This window comes from Erythrolamprus reginae, chromosome 5 (assembly GCF_031021105.1).
Source record: "Erythrolamprus reginae isolate rEryReg1 chromosome 5, rEryReg1.hap1, whole genome shotgun sequence".
Classification (NCBI taxonomy): Eukaryota; Metazoa; Chordata; class Lepidosauria; order Squamata; family Dipsadidae; genus Erythrolamprus; species Erythrolamprus reginae.
In genome coordinates, this window is record NC_091954.1 from 21,237,542 (window position 1) to 21,252,043 (window position 14,502).

Here is a 14,502-nt window from a genome sequence, read left to right on the forward strand (position 1 = left end):
TCAGGGATCTCCAATCTTGGCAACTTTAAGACTTGTGGACTTCAATTCCCAGAGTTCCCCAGGTAGTAAACTGACTGATTTACTCTGGGAATTGAAGTCCACAAGTCTTAAAGTTGCCAGGGTTGCCATGTTCCAGGTTCCTTAGAGGTCAGTAAGGGGCGTGCATAAGTGCACCAGTGTGCCTTCCGTCCCCTATCCAATTGTCTCTCCTTATCTCATTTATCTTTTCTTCCTTTCAAATTTGTTCACCTATACTTTTATGTATTTTCTTCTCTTCGTTTCTTTAGTTATATTACTAAATATCTATTCTCTTCAATGTGTATTATGTATTGGACTAAATAAATACATAAAAATAAATAAATAAAAAATGTCCTTAGATATACAGCAGTTATTCATCACAATGGTTGTCTCAGCTATTATTAACATTCTTCTGGAATATATTATTTGGTTTCCTATAATCAGAGCAATCAAGAGGATAGGGATAAAACAGAGTCAAAACCATAGGGGTCTATTATGGAGACAAAGATATAAGGAAGGCTATGTTAAGATATTCATGAACTGGGAGAGCCAATGGTAACAAGGTCAGCCAATGAATAGGCATGGCAATTAAGACAGCCAATGGGAGTTAAACACTTCTTAGTCTGTGCAGAGAATTGAAACTGAAAACTTAAGCTCAAGACAGGGTGTGGCTCAGCCCATTCTGTACTCTCTCTCTCTGAACTCAATGCTTGTCTGCTGCTGGAAATGAAACTGCTTGCAACTGTTGCTACATTGAATAAATCTGCTTGTTGTACTACATCTATCTATCTATCTATCTATCTATCTATCTATCTATCTATCTATCTATCTATCTATCTATCTATCTATCTATCCATCCATCCATCCATCCATCCATCCATCCATCCATCCATCTACCTATCTATACATATATATATGTATCACAATGTTTTTTGCTGAAATTTTAAAATTAAGGGAGACTAGGATGGCACCATTTCGGCCTTGTTCTGGCCTCATCAGCTAGCCACACCCTTACTGGGATTTGATCTGGCAGCTTCTGCCTTGTAAGGCAGAGAATTAACCGCTAGGCCACCAGACCTGATCCCTTCAGCTCTGTACCAGGGAGTGGCTATATGTTTTTTATTTTTTATATACCAGGGTGATCCGACATAAAAAACATATATATATTATATTACTATGTTTATAAATAAGTTTATTAATCCAGCTGAATCAGTCATCTGTGTGTGCTTCTGGTTTTGATTTTTATGCAACAAACTCCAATAGATTAGAGGAGTACATAGTTTATTTTATTTTTTTAATTTATTTAATTGTATTTGTATGCCGCCCCTCTCTTGAGCTCTGGGAATATGGTCAGAATTTGATGAGAATTTGGTATTAGCTAAAAAAATTAAACTGAAAAAAATCCAGAGAATTCGGGAAGGTGATGCAGATAAAGGTGCCAGGGTTAGTTCTTAGCAGATCCTGGTAATGGAAGAAAAAAATCATATCTGAAAACTAGATTGCTGCTGAATATCTGTTTGGACATCCTAGTCTGTGGAGAGAACCAATAAAAGCAATTCAGATAAGCCTGTTGAGAGAGAAGAACATACAGCAAACATATTCTTCATGTTGACTCTAAGATGCCTTTTGCTTGCCCTCCATATTTCAGATTATAAACCAGGGCAGCTACTAGTACATCACGGTTGGGTTCCACGTGGTAAGTTTTGGAAATGGTTGTTTCCATGAGTTATTCCGAGAGGTCCTATAAATTTCACCAGAAGAAGTATCCTTCCTTCTTCAGCTTGCCGGTTCCCTGCTTCCAATCAAGAAATGTGAAAGTATTTTGTACATCTTTGTTAAATATACCTAGTGGTTTATGAAATGTTGCAATCTCATGCCTGCTTGCGGAGGCTAGAAGTCCTAATGAAATCAATGAATATTTGGTTCTGAACGAACGATGCACAAGATGCCTGCATAAACCAAATAAACATAAAGGCAGAGTGGTCTCCTTTGAGTTATGTGCAAAATCTGGCAACTTCATAGATGGTGTCCATACTCTTTTCTTAGCAACAACATAGAACTGGTTTTCCCTTATCTCCTTCTGGTGCACTATTTTATCTTCTAAGCCTATATCTCTTACATTTCCTTTTTTTAAAAAAATATAATTTTATTGATTTTTTTAGAATTTTACAAAAAACAAAACATAAGCATAAAATGTGCCATCACCAAAAAGAAAAAGAAAAATTTCCTTCACCAGGGAAGATTCGATTTTGTGTCCTTCATTTGCTTCATCTCTGGGTTACATTGTTCATTCTTTATAAAGTGATTGAATTTTATTTCTTACCTTTGCATCGCTTACTGATGTTGTTAATATATAATTTTTGACCTTCTCCCACCGCCTCATTATTGCTGCTAATTTCTCTTCATTGTAATTATGTAGTCTAATTTCCATAATTTCATAGTGAATGTGGTGCACCATGTATCTGCACCAATTTTTTATCGTCCATTTATTGTCATCTTTCCTCCCAAGCACTATTGTTGCCTGGGTACTTTCTATCGCTGCAATTTTGATTTCTTCATATTATTTTACCTCACTATTTTTTATCAATAATGCTGCTTCCTTAGTTATTTTCCAATTACCATTCATAATTTTATTCACTTCCATTTGCATTTGTTTCCAAAATTTTTGAACTTTATTACATTCCCAAAACATATGCATAAATACTCCTTTTTCCTTACACCCATGCCAACAATTTCCTTTCTTTGTTGTTTGAAAACGTGCTAATTGTACTGGTGTATAATACCATTTATGTAATATTTTTCTTCTCATCTCTCTTATTCTTGTGTTTTTAATTCTTTTGATATTTTCAATTATGCCTTCCATATCCCATTCATCAATTTCTAATTCATCCTGCCAATATCTCGTCAATCCTTTTACTACTTGTTCTTCTGCTTTTAATAATTCTCTCTATATATTACCTGTTTGTGCTTTTATATTCTTGCTCTTTTCCCTTAATATCTTCTCTAAATTTGTTTCTTGTCTAATAAATATTTTTTTATTTTCCCTTTTACTTAAGTATGTGCTTATTGTGTTGATTTGTAACCAATTTTGTTGTCCAATGCACCTCTCTATTTCATTTCTATTCATTCTTCCGTCCTTTTCGTATAACTGTTCTATTCTCTTCTCTTACATTTCCTGATGGTTTCCCAACCCAATACAATGAACCTGAACTACCCAAGTTCTCAACAAATCATTACCATAAACAATTATTGTGGCCGTGGTGCTCCTCCGTTTGGCAACAATGTTTTTTGCCACACAGGTGTAGTTGCCTGTATCAGATAGTCTAGCTTGCTTGATGATAAGATTGTTATCGATGGTTATCAGGAAGTTTGTGTCCTGGGAAGCATCAATCACATCCTCATTCTTCAGCCACTCCACCTATATTATGTTTCAAAAAGAGAAAAAGAAAATGAGACGATAAAAGGTTGGGGCAGGCAGAAAACAAAAGAAGAGGAAAGACTGTCAACTCGGAAGCCATCTTTTGCTGACTCGTAGTTGTCACGAAGCCTGAGAGGGGAAGTAGATAGATCTGGCAACAGTCAAAACAAAATGTTTTCCCTTGGGAACCAAGGTCATCTTAACAGGTGGCTGATGAAGGAGTAGAGGAGTGATCAAGCAGTTTGCCAGTTACATTCATTGGACAATGTGACCAGTGACATCTGAGGGAGGGGGGACTTTTGCTTTTTTAATTAGGTGAAAAGTGTGGGAACTTTTAGAGTTAGTTTTCACCAACTATGCCAATTACACATGTCCCCATAAACATGTTCTTGGAGAAATCTATCTGCTTCAGAGTTCTGCTTTTGATTGGGTGCATTACTTGGAATATTGACAAAGACAATGATAGCTCTTATAATTAGAAATAAAAATTGAATGCTCTCTCCCAAAATAGTTCCTTCTATTACAACAGCAAGTTAAAGTTAGAAAACTGTAATTGTTTTTGAAGTGTAGCCTTCTCTGAGAAGACTGCGCCATTTGCCACCCAAAATTGATAAGGAGTTATAGAGGCCCAATATAGGTAGTCCTCAACTTACAACAGTTCATTTAGTGGTCGTTCGAAGTTAAAACAGCACAAAAAAAAGTGACTTATGGCTGTTTTTTACAGTTACAATGTCCCCGTGCTCAGATGACCAAAATTTAGGCAGTTGGCGACTGACTCATATTTACGATCATATTTGCACTGTCCCTTTGACCAATAAAGCCCATGGGGAAGCCAAATTCAGTTAACAACCATATTAGTAACTCAACAACAGCAATGATTCACTTAACAAATGTGGCAAGAAAAACTGTAAAATACAGCATAACTTACTTAACAAATCTCTCACTTTGTAATGTAAATTCTGGGCTCAGTTGTGGTCGCAAGTCAAGGACTACCCATACACATGGCCAGTACAAGTGGCCTTTTGCCTTATATAGCACATACTGGAAAGCACCAACTGGTACTTGTGACATATAAATATGGCATGACAGATATGTACACAATTGTTTCATGCTGTTGCAAGCATTGCCATAAAATGATAGCTCAGTAAACTGGAAGAGATAAATAAAGAATGCTAAGACGCACCTGGTTTTGCTCATTATTTGAGAAAGGATGGGGTTTTTTTTCCTTATGTACAGGCAATTCTATTTTTAACTTCATTTTGAAAGGGTTGGGTCTGGAATGGCCTAATTTGTCTGGCTGTTTGTTTGCAAAGTAGCAAAGTTTAGTTTAGTTTAGTTTAATCAGATTTGTATGCCGCCCCTCTCCGCAGACTTTGCTTTGCTACATTTATATTCTGCTTTGCCTTATGGTGCCAAAGTCACATTATGAAACTCATGAGTCTCAGACCAGGGCTCTGTTCAACAAACCATCCCTAGTCAAAGAAATTTTGGGAAGGGAGGGAGGAAGGAAGGAAGAAAGGAGGGAGGGAGGGAGGAAGAAAGGAAGGAAGGAAGGAAGGAGGGAGGGAGGAAGGAAGGAAGGAGGAAGGATGGAAGGAAGGAAGGATGGAAGGATGGAAGGAAGGAAGGAGGAAGGAAGGAAGGAAGGAGGGAGGGAGGAAGGAAGGAAGGACGGAGGAAGGATGGAAGGAAGGAAATGCAAAATCAATTACTACTGTCTGCATATGTTCTAAACTTATAGACCACATGACTGACATGTTGAAAAAATCATTAAACTACCATGCAATTAAACTGCTCCTACAATTAAAAAGTTTTTGGCAGACCCATCAAGACATTATCTTCACTTTCCCAAGCTCCGGATTCTATGCATGTGTAGTGCCAGAATGCTACCATTTCTTTGTCCTAATCCAGATGTTCAAAATCACAAATAATTGAAAAATATAGAGACAACAGATTTTGGACATCCCCTCCCTGCTGCATAATGGGCTCATTCTTGAAACATAGCAAGCTTTATTTTTTTAAAAAAAGAAACAGCCTGAGCAAATGCCCAGACTCTTGCTCTGCACCAGTTCTTTACACAGATCTCACTGAATTACTGGGAACCGAAGTCTGCGGCAGAGGAGAAGAAAATACTTCCAGAGGAAAGGCCATGGATTGTTGATCTTGTCAAGCGCTAATGGTTCTTTTTCTATCCCCTTCTCGGCAAACAATTTGTTCAGTGTTTTCTTTACTAAATTCTGTCAGGGGTTAATGGCTGATCAGCCTATGTAGGTGGCAGGATGGAACAGGTGTTGAGGTTAAGCACATTATTAGATGTCAGAATAACAGATCCACTGCCTAAAATAAACACTTCTGCTGAATAATGAAAACAGACGGGGCCCCAGCGTGGTGCTATCCATCACAATCCCTCTCCATCTTCACCTGGCAACTCATTTCCCTAACAGGCTCACTTTCGGACCATAAACATCTGTCTGCTAGGTGCCAACCTTCACAGCTGGAATTTTACTACGGTTGCAGAGACTCTAGGAAAGAAGCCTGCATTTGAGAGGTATAAACTCAAGGCAGGAGGCAAAGGCTGGGCAGAAATTCTGGGTGAGGCTGAAACTTTGTATGATTTATTAACAATCTGCGAAGGGGGAAAAAACCTATATGTTTCCCTATCATTATTCACCTTCCCAAAGCATCTTCAAGGAAAAGCACAGATGTGCCCAGCTGTGGGAGGAAGGTGGGTGGTTTTTCATTACCAACTGCTGGCAAATTAGAAGAAAATATATCTCAGCAACCAAAATTCATAAAACAAAAATTTCTTATTAATAAATAGAGGAAGGAAGGAAAGAAAGAAGGAAGGTAAGTCAGAAGATGCAGCTGCGAGAGCAATCATGGGCTTTACCAAATATGCTCATGTTACTCCAACACTCCGCAGTCTGCATTGGTTGCCGATCAGTTTCCGGTCATAATTCAAAATGTTGGTCATCACCTATAAAACCCTTCATGGCACCGGACCAGGTTATCTATGAGACCACCTTCTGCCACACGAATCCCAGCGACCGGTTAGGTCCCAGAGTTGGTCTCCTCCGGGTCCCGTCAACTAAACAATGTCGTTTGGCGGGACCCAGAGGAAGAGCCTTCTCTGTGGCAGCTCCGACCCTCTGGAGTCAGCTCCCTCCAGAGATTAGAACTGCCCCCACCCTTCTTGCCTTTCGTAAACTCCTTAAAACCCACCTCTGTCGTCAAGCGTGGGGGAACTGAAACATCTCCCCCTGCCTATGTAGTTTTTTTGTGTGTATGATATGACTGTATGTATGTTTTTTATATATTGGGGTTTCTTGTTTTTTAGACTTTTTAAATGTATTATTGTTATTTTAGATTCTAACTATTAGATTTGTCATTGTATATTGTTTTTATCATTGCTGTGAGCTGCCCCGAGTCTACGGAGAGGGGCGGCATACAAATCTAATAAATAATAATAATAATAATAATTAATAATAACCTTCCTAAACCAGGGGTAGGCAAAGTTAGCTCTTCTATGATTTATGGACTTCAACTCCCAGGATTCCTGAGCCAATCATGTTAGCTCAGGAATTCTGGGAGTTGAAGTCCACATGTCACAGAACAGCCAACTTTGCCTACCCCTTTGACCTAAACCAAAATACCTAAGGAGATAGTGCAAACTTCTGTGGGAGGTAAGGAAACAGACAGTTTAACAGAACTTTCATAAAGCAAAGGTTGTCCTCAATTTACCACCATAATTGAGTCCAACATTTCTGCTGCTAAGTAAGACAGTTTTTCAGTGAGCTTTGTCCCAGTTTATGATCTTTTTTGCCACAGTTGTTAAGTGAATCATTGCAGTTGTTAAGAGAATCTGGATTCCCTATTGACTTTGCTTGTCAGAAGGTCGCAAAAGGGGATCACATGACCCTGAGACATTGCAACCGTCATAAATATGAATCAGCTGCCAAGTTGTCTGAACTTTGATCACGTGATGCTGCAATAGCAATAGCACTTAGACTTATAAATTGCTTCATAATGCTTTATAGTCTTCTCTAAGTGGTTTACAGAGTCAGCCTATTGTCCCCCAACAATCTGGGTCCTCATTTAATCCATTTCGGAAGATCAGAAGGCTGAGTCAAGTTGGGGTCAACTCTCAAATGGCAATAGCAATAGCATACAGTGCTTTACAGCCTTCTCTAAGCAATTTACAAAGTCAGCATATTGCTCCCAAAAATCTGGGTCCTCATTTGACAGACCTTGGAAGGAAGGAAGGCTGAGTCAACTTTGAGCCTGGTGAGATTTGAACTGCTAAATTGCAGACAGCTGGCAGTCAGCAAAAGTACTTGTAGTACTGGCAATGGTTGTGAGTGTGAAAAATGGTCATGAAGTCACTTTTTTCAGTGCCGTTGTAACCTCAAATGATCACTAAATGAGCTGTTGTAAACCAAGGGCTACCTGTCTTTCCCTTGCACAAGTCCAGGAGGGCTAAAACTACAATTATTAAGAAAGATTTAGATGCAGAGAACCTCAACTCTTGCTGCTTCTAAAATTTGCCTCACATTTTTTTCTCAGCACTTTCCCAAGAAAGCCACTATGGATCTCCAGAAATTGTGTAGCCATCCTGTCTTCATTGCATTGAGATATATCAGAGGCAGCATTGTCTTGCCCCCCAAATTCAACATCTTATCCTATTTTCTTCAATTTGAGGCTGATGATTGTTTTACTTTTGCCACATGCCTGCTATGATTCAAGCCTTTTGAAAGGCACAGAAAATATCGAACCTCTCATAACGCAGACTTTGAGCGTGATGAAACCTATCCTGACCAGGGCAATCTAAATGAATGAAAGCTTTATTCTCAGACTTTCTGGCAAAGAAATGATTAACCGTATCTGCTGCCTTTCAGGATTCCACTCAAGGGAATTTACTTATTTATTGGGTTGGTGGCTGGTTTATATCCTCTGTTTCTACTCTGCCGAAGTAGCTAACAAACTTTAGAAAACAAAAATGGAGCAGGCAGACTAAAATATACTAAAATTTGCTAGGAACCAGTTAGCAAAATAAAGTGACGGTTAAAAGCCTGGTGGAAGAGATGCATTCTTATAGATTTTTTAAAGGTTGAGTGATAAGAGGCCAGGAACAACCTCCAGGGAAGCGTGTTCCATAGCCTGCAGGCAGGACACACAACTTCTTCTTTGGGGAAATTTTATGGTTCCTGGAGCTGCTGTTACATCACAAATAATCTTGTGGGTGGATGCTCAATTGCTTGAACCTAAAAGTTTTCCTAGCTAGCAGGAGAGGAGATGAAGAATAAGAATCAACAGTGATCAAAAGCACATAGTATCTAAAAAGGAGATGGCCATCCAAAAAACAGAGAAAACATTCTAGGGCAGTGATGGTGAAATTTTTCTGGTTTGTGTGCTAAAAGGGTGTGCATGTGCGCGCTACTGCACACATGTCTCCACACCCAAGCCCTCCCTTGCTTCCCCCAACCACACAACCCCCACATTGCCCCCTGCGCATGCACACAGACCTCCTTGGAGCCTCCAGACACCTGAAGTCTGGGAATGGGGGAAAATGAACTAATGAGCCAACTAGAAGGTCATTTCTGAACAAATGGGGCATAACTCGCGTGACAAATAGCAACAGAAATTTTGGACATAACGATGGTCATAGGTCGAGGATTATCTACTATATTTTTCAGAGTATAAGACACACCTTTTTACTCTCTAAAAGAGGCTGATAATTTGGGTGTGTCTTATACTCTGAATGTAGCTTTTTTTCCCCAGCCCTACCTTCCCAGCTCTTACTTTGCAGGCTCTTTCATTGTTTCTCTCTGCGAAGAATATTTTCTAAGCCCTAAGTCTTTGCAGGTTTTTTTTCATTTCTGTAACTTGCTCCAAACACGTTTCTTTTCATCCCTAACCAGGAGCTAATGATGTTTCCAGCTCTTACTGGCTTGCAAGCTCTTTCATTGTTACCCTCTGTGAAGAATGTTTTCCAAACCCTGTCTTTGTAGGGTTTTTTATTGTTTTACTTGCTCCGAATGTTTCTTTCTAGCCCTATCCAGGTGCTAAAAATGTTTCCAGCTCTTACCCTTGTAAGCTCTCTCTGCGAAGAATGTTTTCCAAGCCCTAAATCTTTGCAGGGTTTTTTCCATTGCTCTACTTGCTCTGAATGTTTCTTTCCAGGTGCTAATGATTTTCCCAGCTCTTACTGACTTGCAAGCTCTTTCATTGTTACTCTCTCCAAATAAAGTTTTTTTAAAGCCCTAACCAGGAGATAAAATAATGTACTGAAGGTGACCAGGCTAAGGATGCTTGTCAGATGAATACCTGATAAGCAGATTCTTTCCCCTATTTTCCTCCCCAAAAACTAAGGTGTGCCTTATATTCCGGTGCGTCTGAAAAATACGGTATATGTAATTACAACCATCCATGCTCAGAAAGTTAGTAATTGTGCTAAGCTGGCATAATCAGTTCAAAGTTTCATCAGAATCTTTCTCCTTCTTTCTTGGGATGCTCAGCTGGACATTTGCAACTCTGCATTAGGATATTTTTCTATTTGAGGTGGTATTCAGCTGGTTTGGACCGGTTCGGGCAAACCAGTAGCATTAATTTCTAGTAGTTCAGAGAACTGGTAAATACCACCTCTGGCTGGCTGTGCCCACCTGCACCCGTTATTCTCTTATATTTCCTTGTTTTTCAGCTCGGCCTATAGCCTATTTGCATGGCAGAGCAGATTTCTACACCTGAGCTGAGCTAAACAACAGCTCAGCTCACCAGCACTGACACGGAAGGAGTAATTTGAGTGCTGCACACTTTTCAAGCTGAGCGCATGCTACATTTTCTAGCTATGCACAAGCACGCAAGCTGTGCGTGCAAGCAAAGCATGTGCAATGAAGGCCATGTGCATGCACGGATGAGGTGTGTGCAAGGGAAGTGCACACTCACATTTTCGGTGCTGGGTGAACTGATAGGTAAATTATGTGAATCCCACCTCTGGTTTCTTCAAAAATACAAGGCCGTTCTGCAACAGGTCATTCCCCTATTTAATTCTCATAAATCCCTTTATGGCTTGGCAGGCTGTAAAAGGAAGTCTGGCTTAAAGACACCTAGCGAAATGTTTGACTGAGTCAAGATCTCGGCCATTGGAATCTGTTGTTTCTACTGGATCTACAGTATGTCTTTGCTGGAAGTCCAGTATGCACAATTTATGCCTTGTGCTTCTGCTTGTTGCTGTTGAACACTGAGATGCAGAGGCCAAGGGGCATGTTTGCAGATGGTGCTACCTCTGAGCCTTATCATGATTGTACACTTTGACATGTACCAAAGTCCACCAATTGCAAAGAGTACTGAAAGATCCCAACCTACCAATAAAATATAACAAAGGAGTAACATGTAGCACTACAACTATAATAAAGGGTTGAGGTGTTTTCCTGAGCTTTTGTGAAATAAACCAGGCACAAAGAATGGTACAAACCCTTGGTAGAATGGGCATGCAATTTAGTAATTAGATGTTACAACTGTAAGAATGTGAGTAGATGTGGGTTATTATGATTATCTGTGGTCCTTGACTTACAACCAAAACTGAGCCTAGCAATTATGGTCATAAATCATGCTGGCTGTAAAGCAGATCACTATGGAATCAGTCCCATTTTTATGTCCTCTTTTGCAGTGGTCATTAAACAAATACATTGTTTTCACTGCGAGACAACTGGAAGTAAAGGCTGGTTTTTGAGAAAAATGTCATAAATTGTATTCCTGTGACCATGGGAGGAGGCAACTTCCGAAGTAGGTCATAAATCACTTTTGGGGGAGGAGGTTGTAAATTCAAATGATTACTGACAGATTGTAAGTAGTGATGGGCGAACCGAACCCGCACAATTTGGGCCCATACCGAATTTTGCAGTGTTCGGTATGCCGAACCCGAAATTTTTTGAAACTTCGGGCAAAGTTCGGGGTCGCGTTCAGAGTTCGGAGCTTTGACGCCACTGGCAGGTTGCTAAGGACGCCAAGGTTTGATCACTTCCTGGATTCCATGGAATCCAGGAAGTGATCACCTTGGCATCCTTAGCAACCTGCCAGTATACTTTACATCAAAGCTCCGCCCCCGGAATCTCTTGGTGGGTTTCCGGGTTGGGGTTCGGTTCGGGTTTGGGCGAATTTTGCGTAATGTTTGTCCGAACATGCCAAACCCGAACACCGTTGGGTTCGCCCATCACTAATTGTAAGTTTTGAGGACTGCCTGTAATCTCTGTTTTGCACATATGAATGTTTTCCCTGGTGACCGCCATCGATCATCCTCACTGAGTGTCCATCTTACCTCAGCAGTTGGAACGCCTTCAGGTGGTCGGCACTGCAAAAGGACCTCATGATCAAGAGGCACCTCTTTCCCCAATGGCTCCTGGTCAAAGTTCTTCCTCAGATCTAAGGATAGGAAAAATATAAAAACCCACCAGCATTAGCCATGATACTTACAGGGCAATTTAAAAAGTAGAAGGCAAGTTACCTTAAACCTAAAGAGGCTAAGTTTTCATGTCCTATTATTTTTTCCTACACCCAAAAAAGCCTCAAATGTCAGACCTCTTAGAAGTTTGGCCCAAAAAGTTTGTGTAATTTCTGTCCAAAGTATGAAAGACAGAAAAAGACACAGCAAAAGATGAATTTATTTCCTCATAGTTTGAAGAACATCCCATTGTTTGAAATATTAAAATGGAACATTTTTCAAAGCAAGGCAGATATGTAGCTTTAACAAAAACTAAAAGAATAACTACTGAAAGAAAATAGGCCTTTGGAGGATTTTGCCCTTCTCTCCTTGATGTGTCCCTCCCCACCTTATCGATGGAGCTCCTTGGCAAAACAACTGTTCCTTTGGTGTTTTGCAGAAAATTGCAATATAGCAATAACTTAGACTAGTGGTTTACAGAGTAAGCATATTGCCGCTAACAATTTGGGTGCTCATTTTATCTACCTCGGAAGGATTAAAGGCTGAGTATACCTTGGGCCTGGTGAGATTTGGACAGCCAAATTGCAGCCAGCTAGCAATCAGCCAAAGTAACCTGCAGTACATTACTCTAACCACTGCACCATCATGGTCATTTAGCAAAACTAGCAGCAAAAGAGTTCCTTTTGGGACCCAAAACTAAAATATCTCACAAAAAAGCTTAGATGATATTCAGGAAACACCTGTTTTTATGAAAGGGCTACACTTTCTGTTCAGTTCTAATACTGAAAACAATTATAGAGTGCAGGATTTTAAGTGTCAAGCATGGTGGTAGCTTCCAATTGATGGGTTTTCAGATTCTCTGAAACATCTATACAGTGATGGGCTACCAAAACTTTTACTACCACACTGTGGGTGTGGCTTATGCATTTTGTTTCAACATCTTTCAGTGAAAATTGGGTGTTCTGGGTGGAGCTCCAAATTTTGCTACCGGAACTGCGTTCCTGACTGTTCCCGTAGGAGCCCATCACTGCATCTATAGTACCTACAAGCCTGAACATCTTTTGAATGAAAGAACATGAATAAGACAACCCATAAGAAAATGATAAAGTGCAAAGAATTAATCAGTAGGTGGCGCTAAGGTCTACTAAATTCCTCCTAAGCATTTTGACAAATTTAGGACCTAAAATATAGGTACAGTGTATATGCTTTCCCAAACAATTATTTTTGGGAATGATTATGATGAATACACTGATGATAATTTGTAACCTAACTTCATGAAATGGGTTCTACGATGATTAGAGATATCACAGCACCATCAACCTCTTGGGAGTTCAGTAATTAAATCACTTTCGCTCAGCTATTGCTGCTTTGCGTTACGAGCATACAAAGGATATGTCAGGTTTTAATAAGTCAAGGAAATCATGGCTTAACATAAAATGCGGCAATTATATAAAATGCTTAATGTCTGAACAGCTATATTCACATAACATACTCGGCTCATTTCCTTTTTTTTTAACCTTAGCTTAGTGCAGTGTTTCCCAACCTTGGCAACTTGAAGATATCTGGACTTCAATTCTCAGAAGTCCCCAGCCAGCGAATGCTGGCTGGGGAATTCTGGGAATTGAAGTCCAAATATCTTCAAGTTGCCAAGGTTGGGAAACACTGGCTTAGTGAACGTGATAGACGCAGAACGCTTGGTTAGTTAATGGTTAAATGTGTTGTGCAAACTCAGAAGCTGGTTACTTCCTTTTACCAGATTTCATGTGATCTTAGCAACATAACCTATATACTGCCCGAGTCAAAAAGAGGGCTGTGAAAATATTTACTGACCCCTTGCATCCTGGACATAAATTGTTTCAACTCCTACCCTCAAAACAACCCTATACGGCACTGCACACCAAGATAACTAGACACAAGAACAGGTTTTTTTCCTGAACACCGTCACTCTGCTAAACAAATAATTCCCTCACCACTGTCAAACTATTCACTAAGGCTGCATTACTATTGCTATTAGTCTTCTCATCTTTCCTATCACCCATCTCCTCCCACTTATGATTGTAGGACTGTAACTTGTTGCTTGTATCCATACGATTTATATTAACATTGATTGCTTCCTGATTGCCTGACCCCCTACGACAATCACTAAATGTTGTACCTCATGATTCTTGACAAATGTCTCTTTTCTTTTATTGCACTTCTATTTCTACTATGGTAGTTTTTTCTCATCATTCCTATCACCCATTTCCTCCCACTTAGGACTGTATGACTGTAACTAGTTGCTTGTATCCTTATGATTTATATTAATATTGATTGTTTCCCGATTGCTTATTTGTACCTTATGACAGTGATTTTCAACCTTTTTTGAGCCGCGGCACATTTTTTACATTTACAAAACCATGGGGCACATTGAGGGGGGGGGGGCTAAAAAAAAGTTTGGACAAAAAAATTCTCTCTCTTCCTCCCTTTCGCTCTATTTCTCTCTCCCTCTTTCTCTCCCTTCCTTTTTCTCTCTCTTCCTTTCCTCTTTTTTGGTCTCTTTCTCTCTCCCTCCCTACCTCCCTCTATGTCTTTCTCTCTCCCACCTTCCCTCCCTCCCTCTCTCTCTCTTGCTTTCTTTCTTTCTTGCTCT

General features: G+C 39.8%; 1 protein-coding gene across 2 annotated transcripts in view; it reads right to left on the reverse strand.

The window, feature by feature from the left end:
* Positions 1-14,502, reverse strand: part of UNC5B (unc-5 netrin receptor B) — a 291,780-nt gene that overhangs the window by 53,335 nt on the left and 223,943 nt on the right. For both annotated transcript variants that reach the window (XM_070752210.1, XM_070752211.1), the window contains exons 4-5: positions 11,751-11,854; positions 3,256-3,436 (exon numbers count right to left, since the gene is read on the reverse strand). In XM_070752210.1, coding sequence (XP_070608311.1) covers positions 3,256-3,436; positions 11,751-11,854 — 285 coding nt within the window. The remainder of the gene's footprint in view (positions 1-3,255; positions 3,437-11,750; positions 11,855-14,502) is intronic.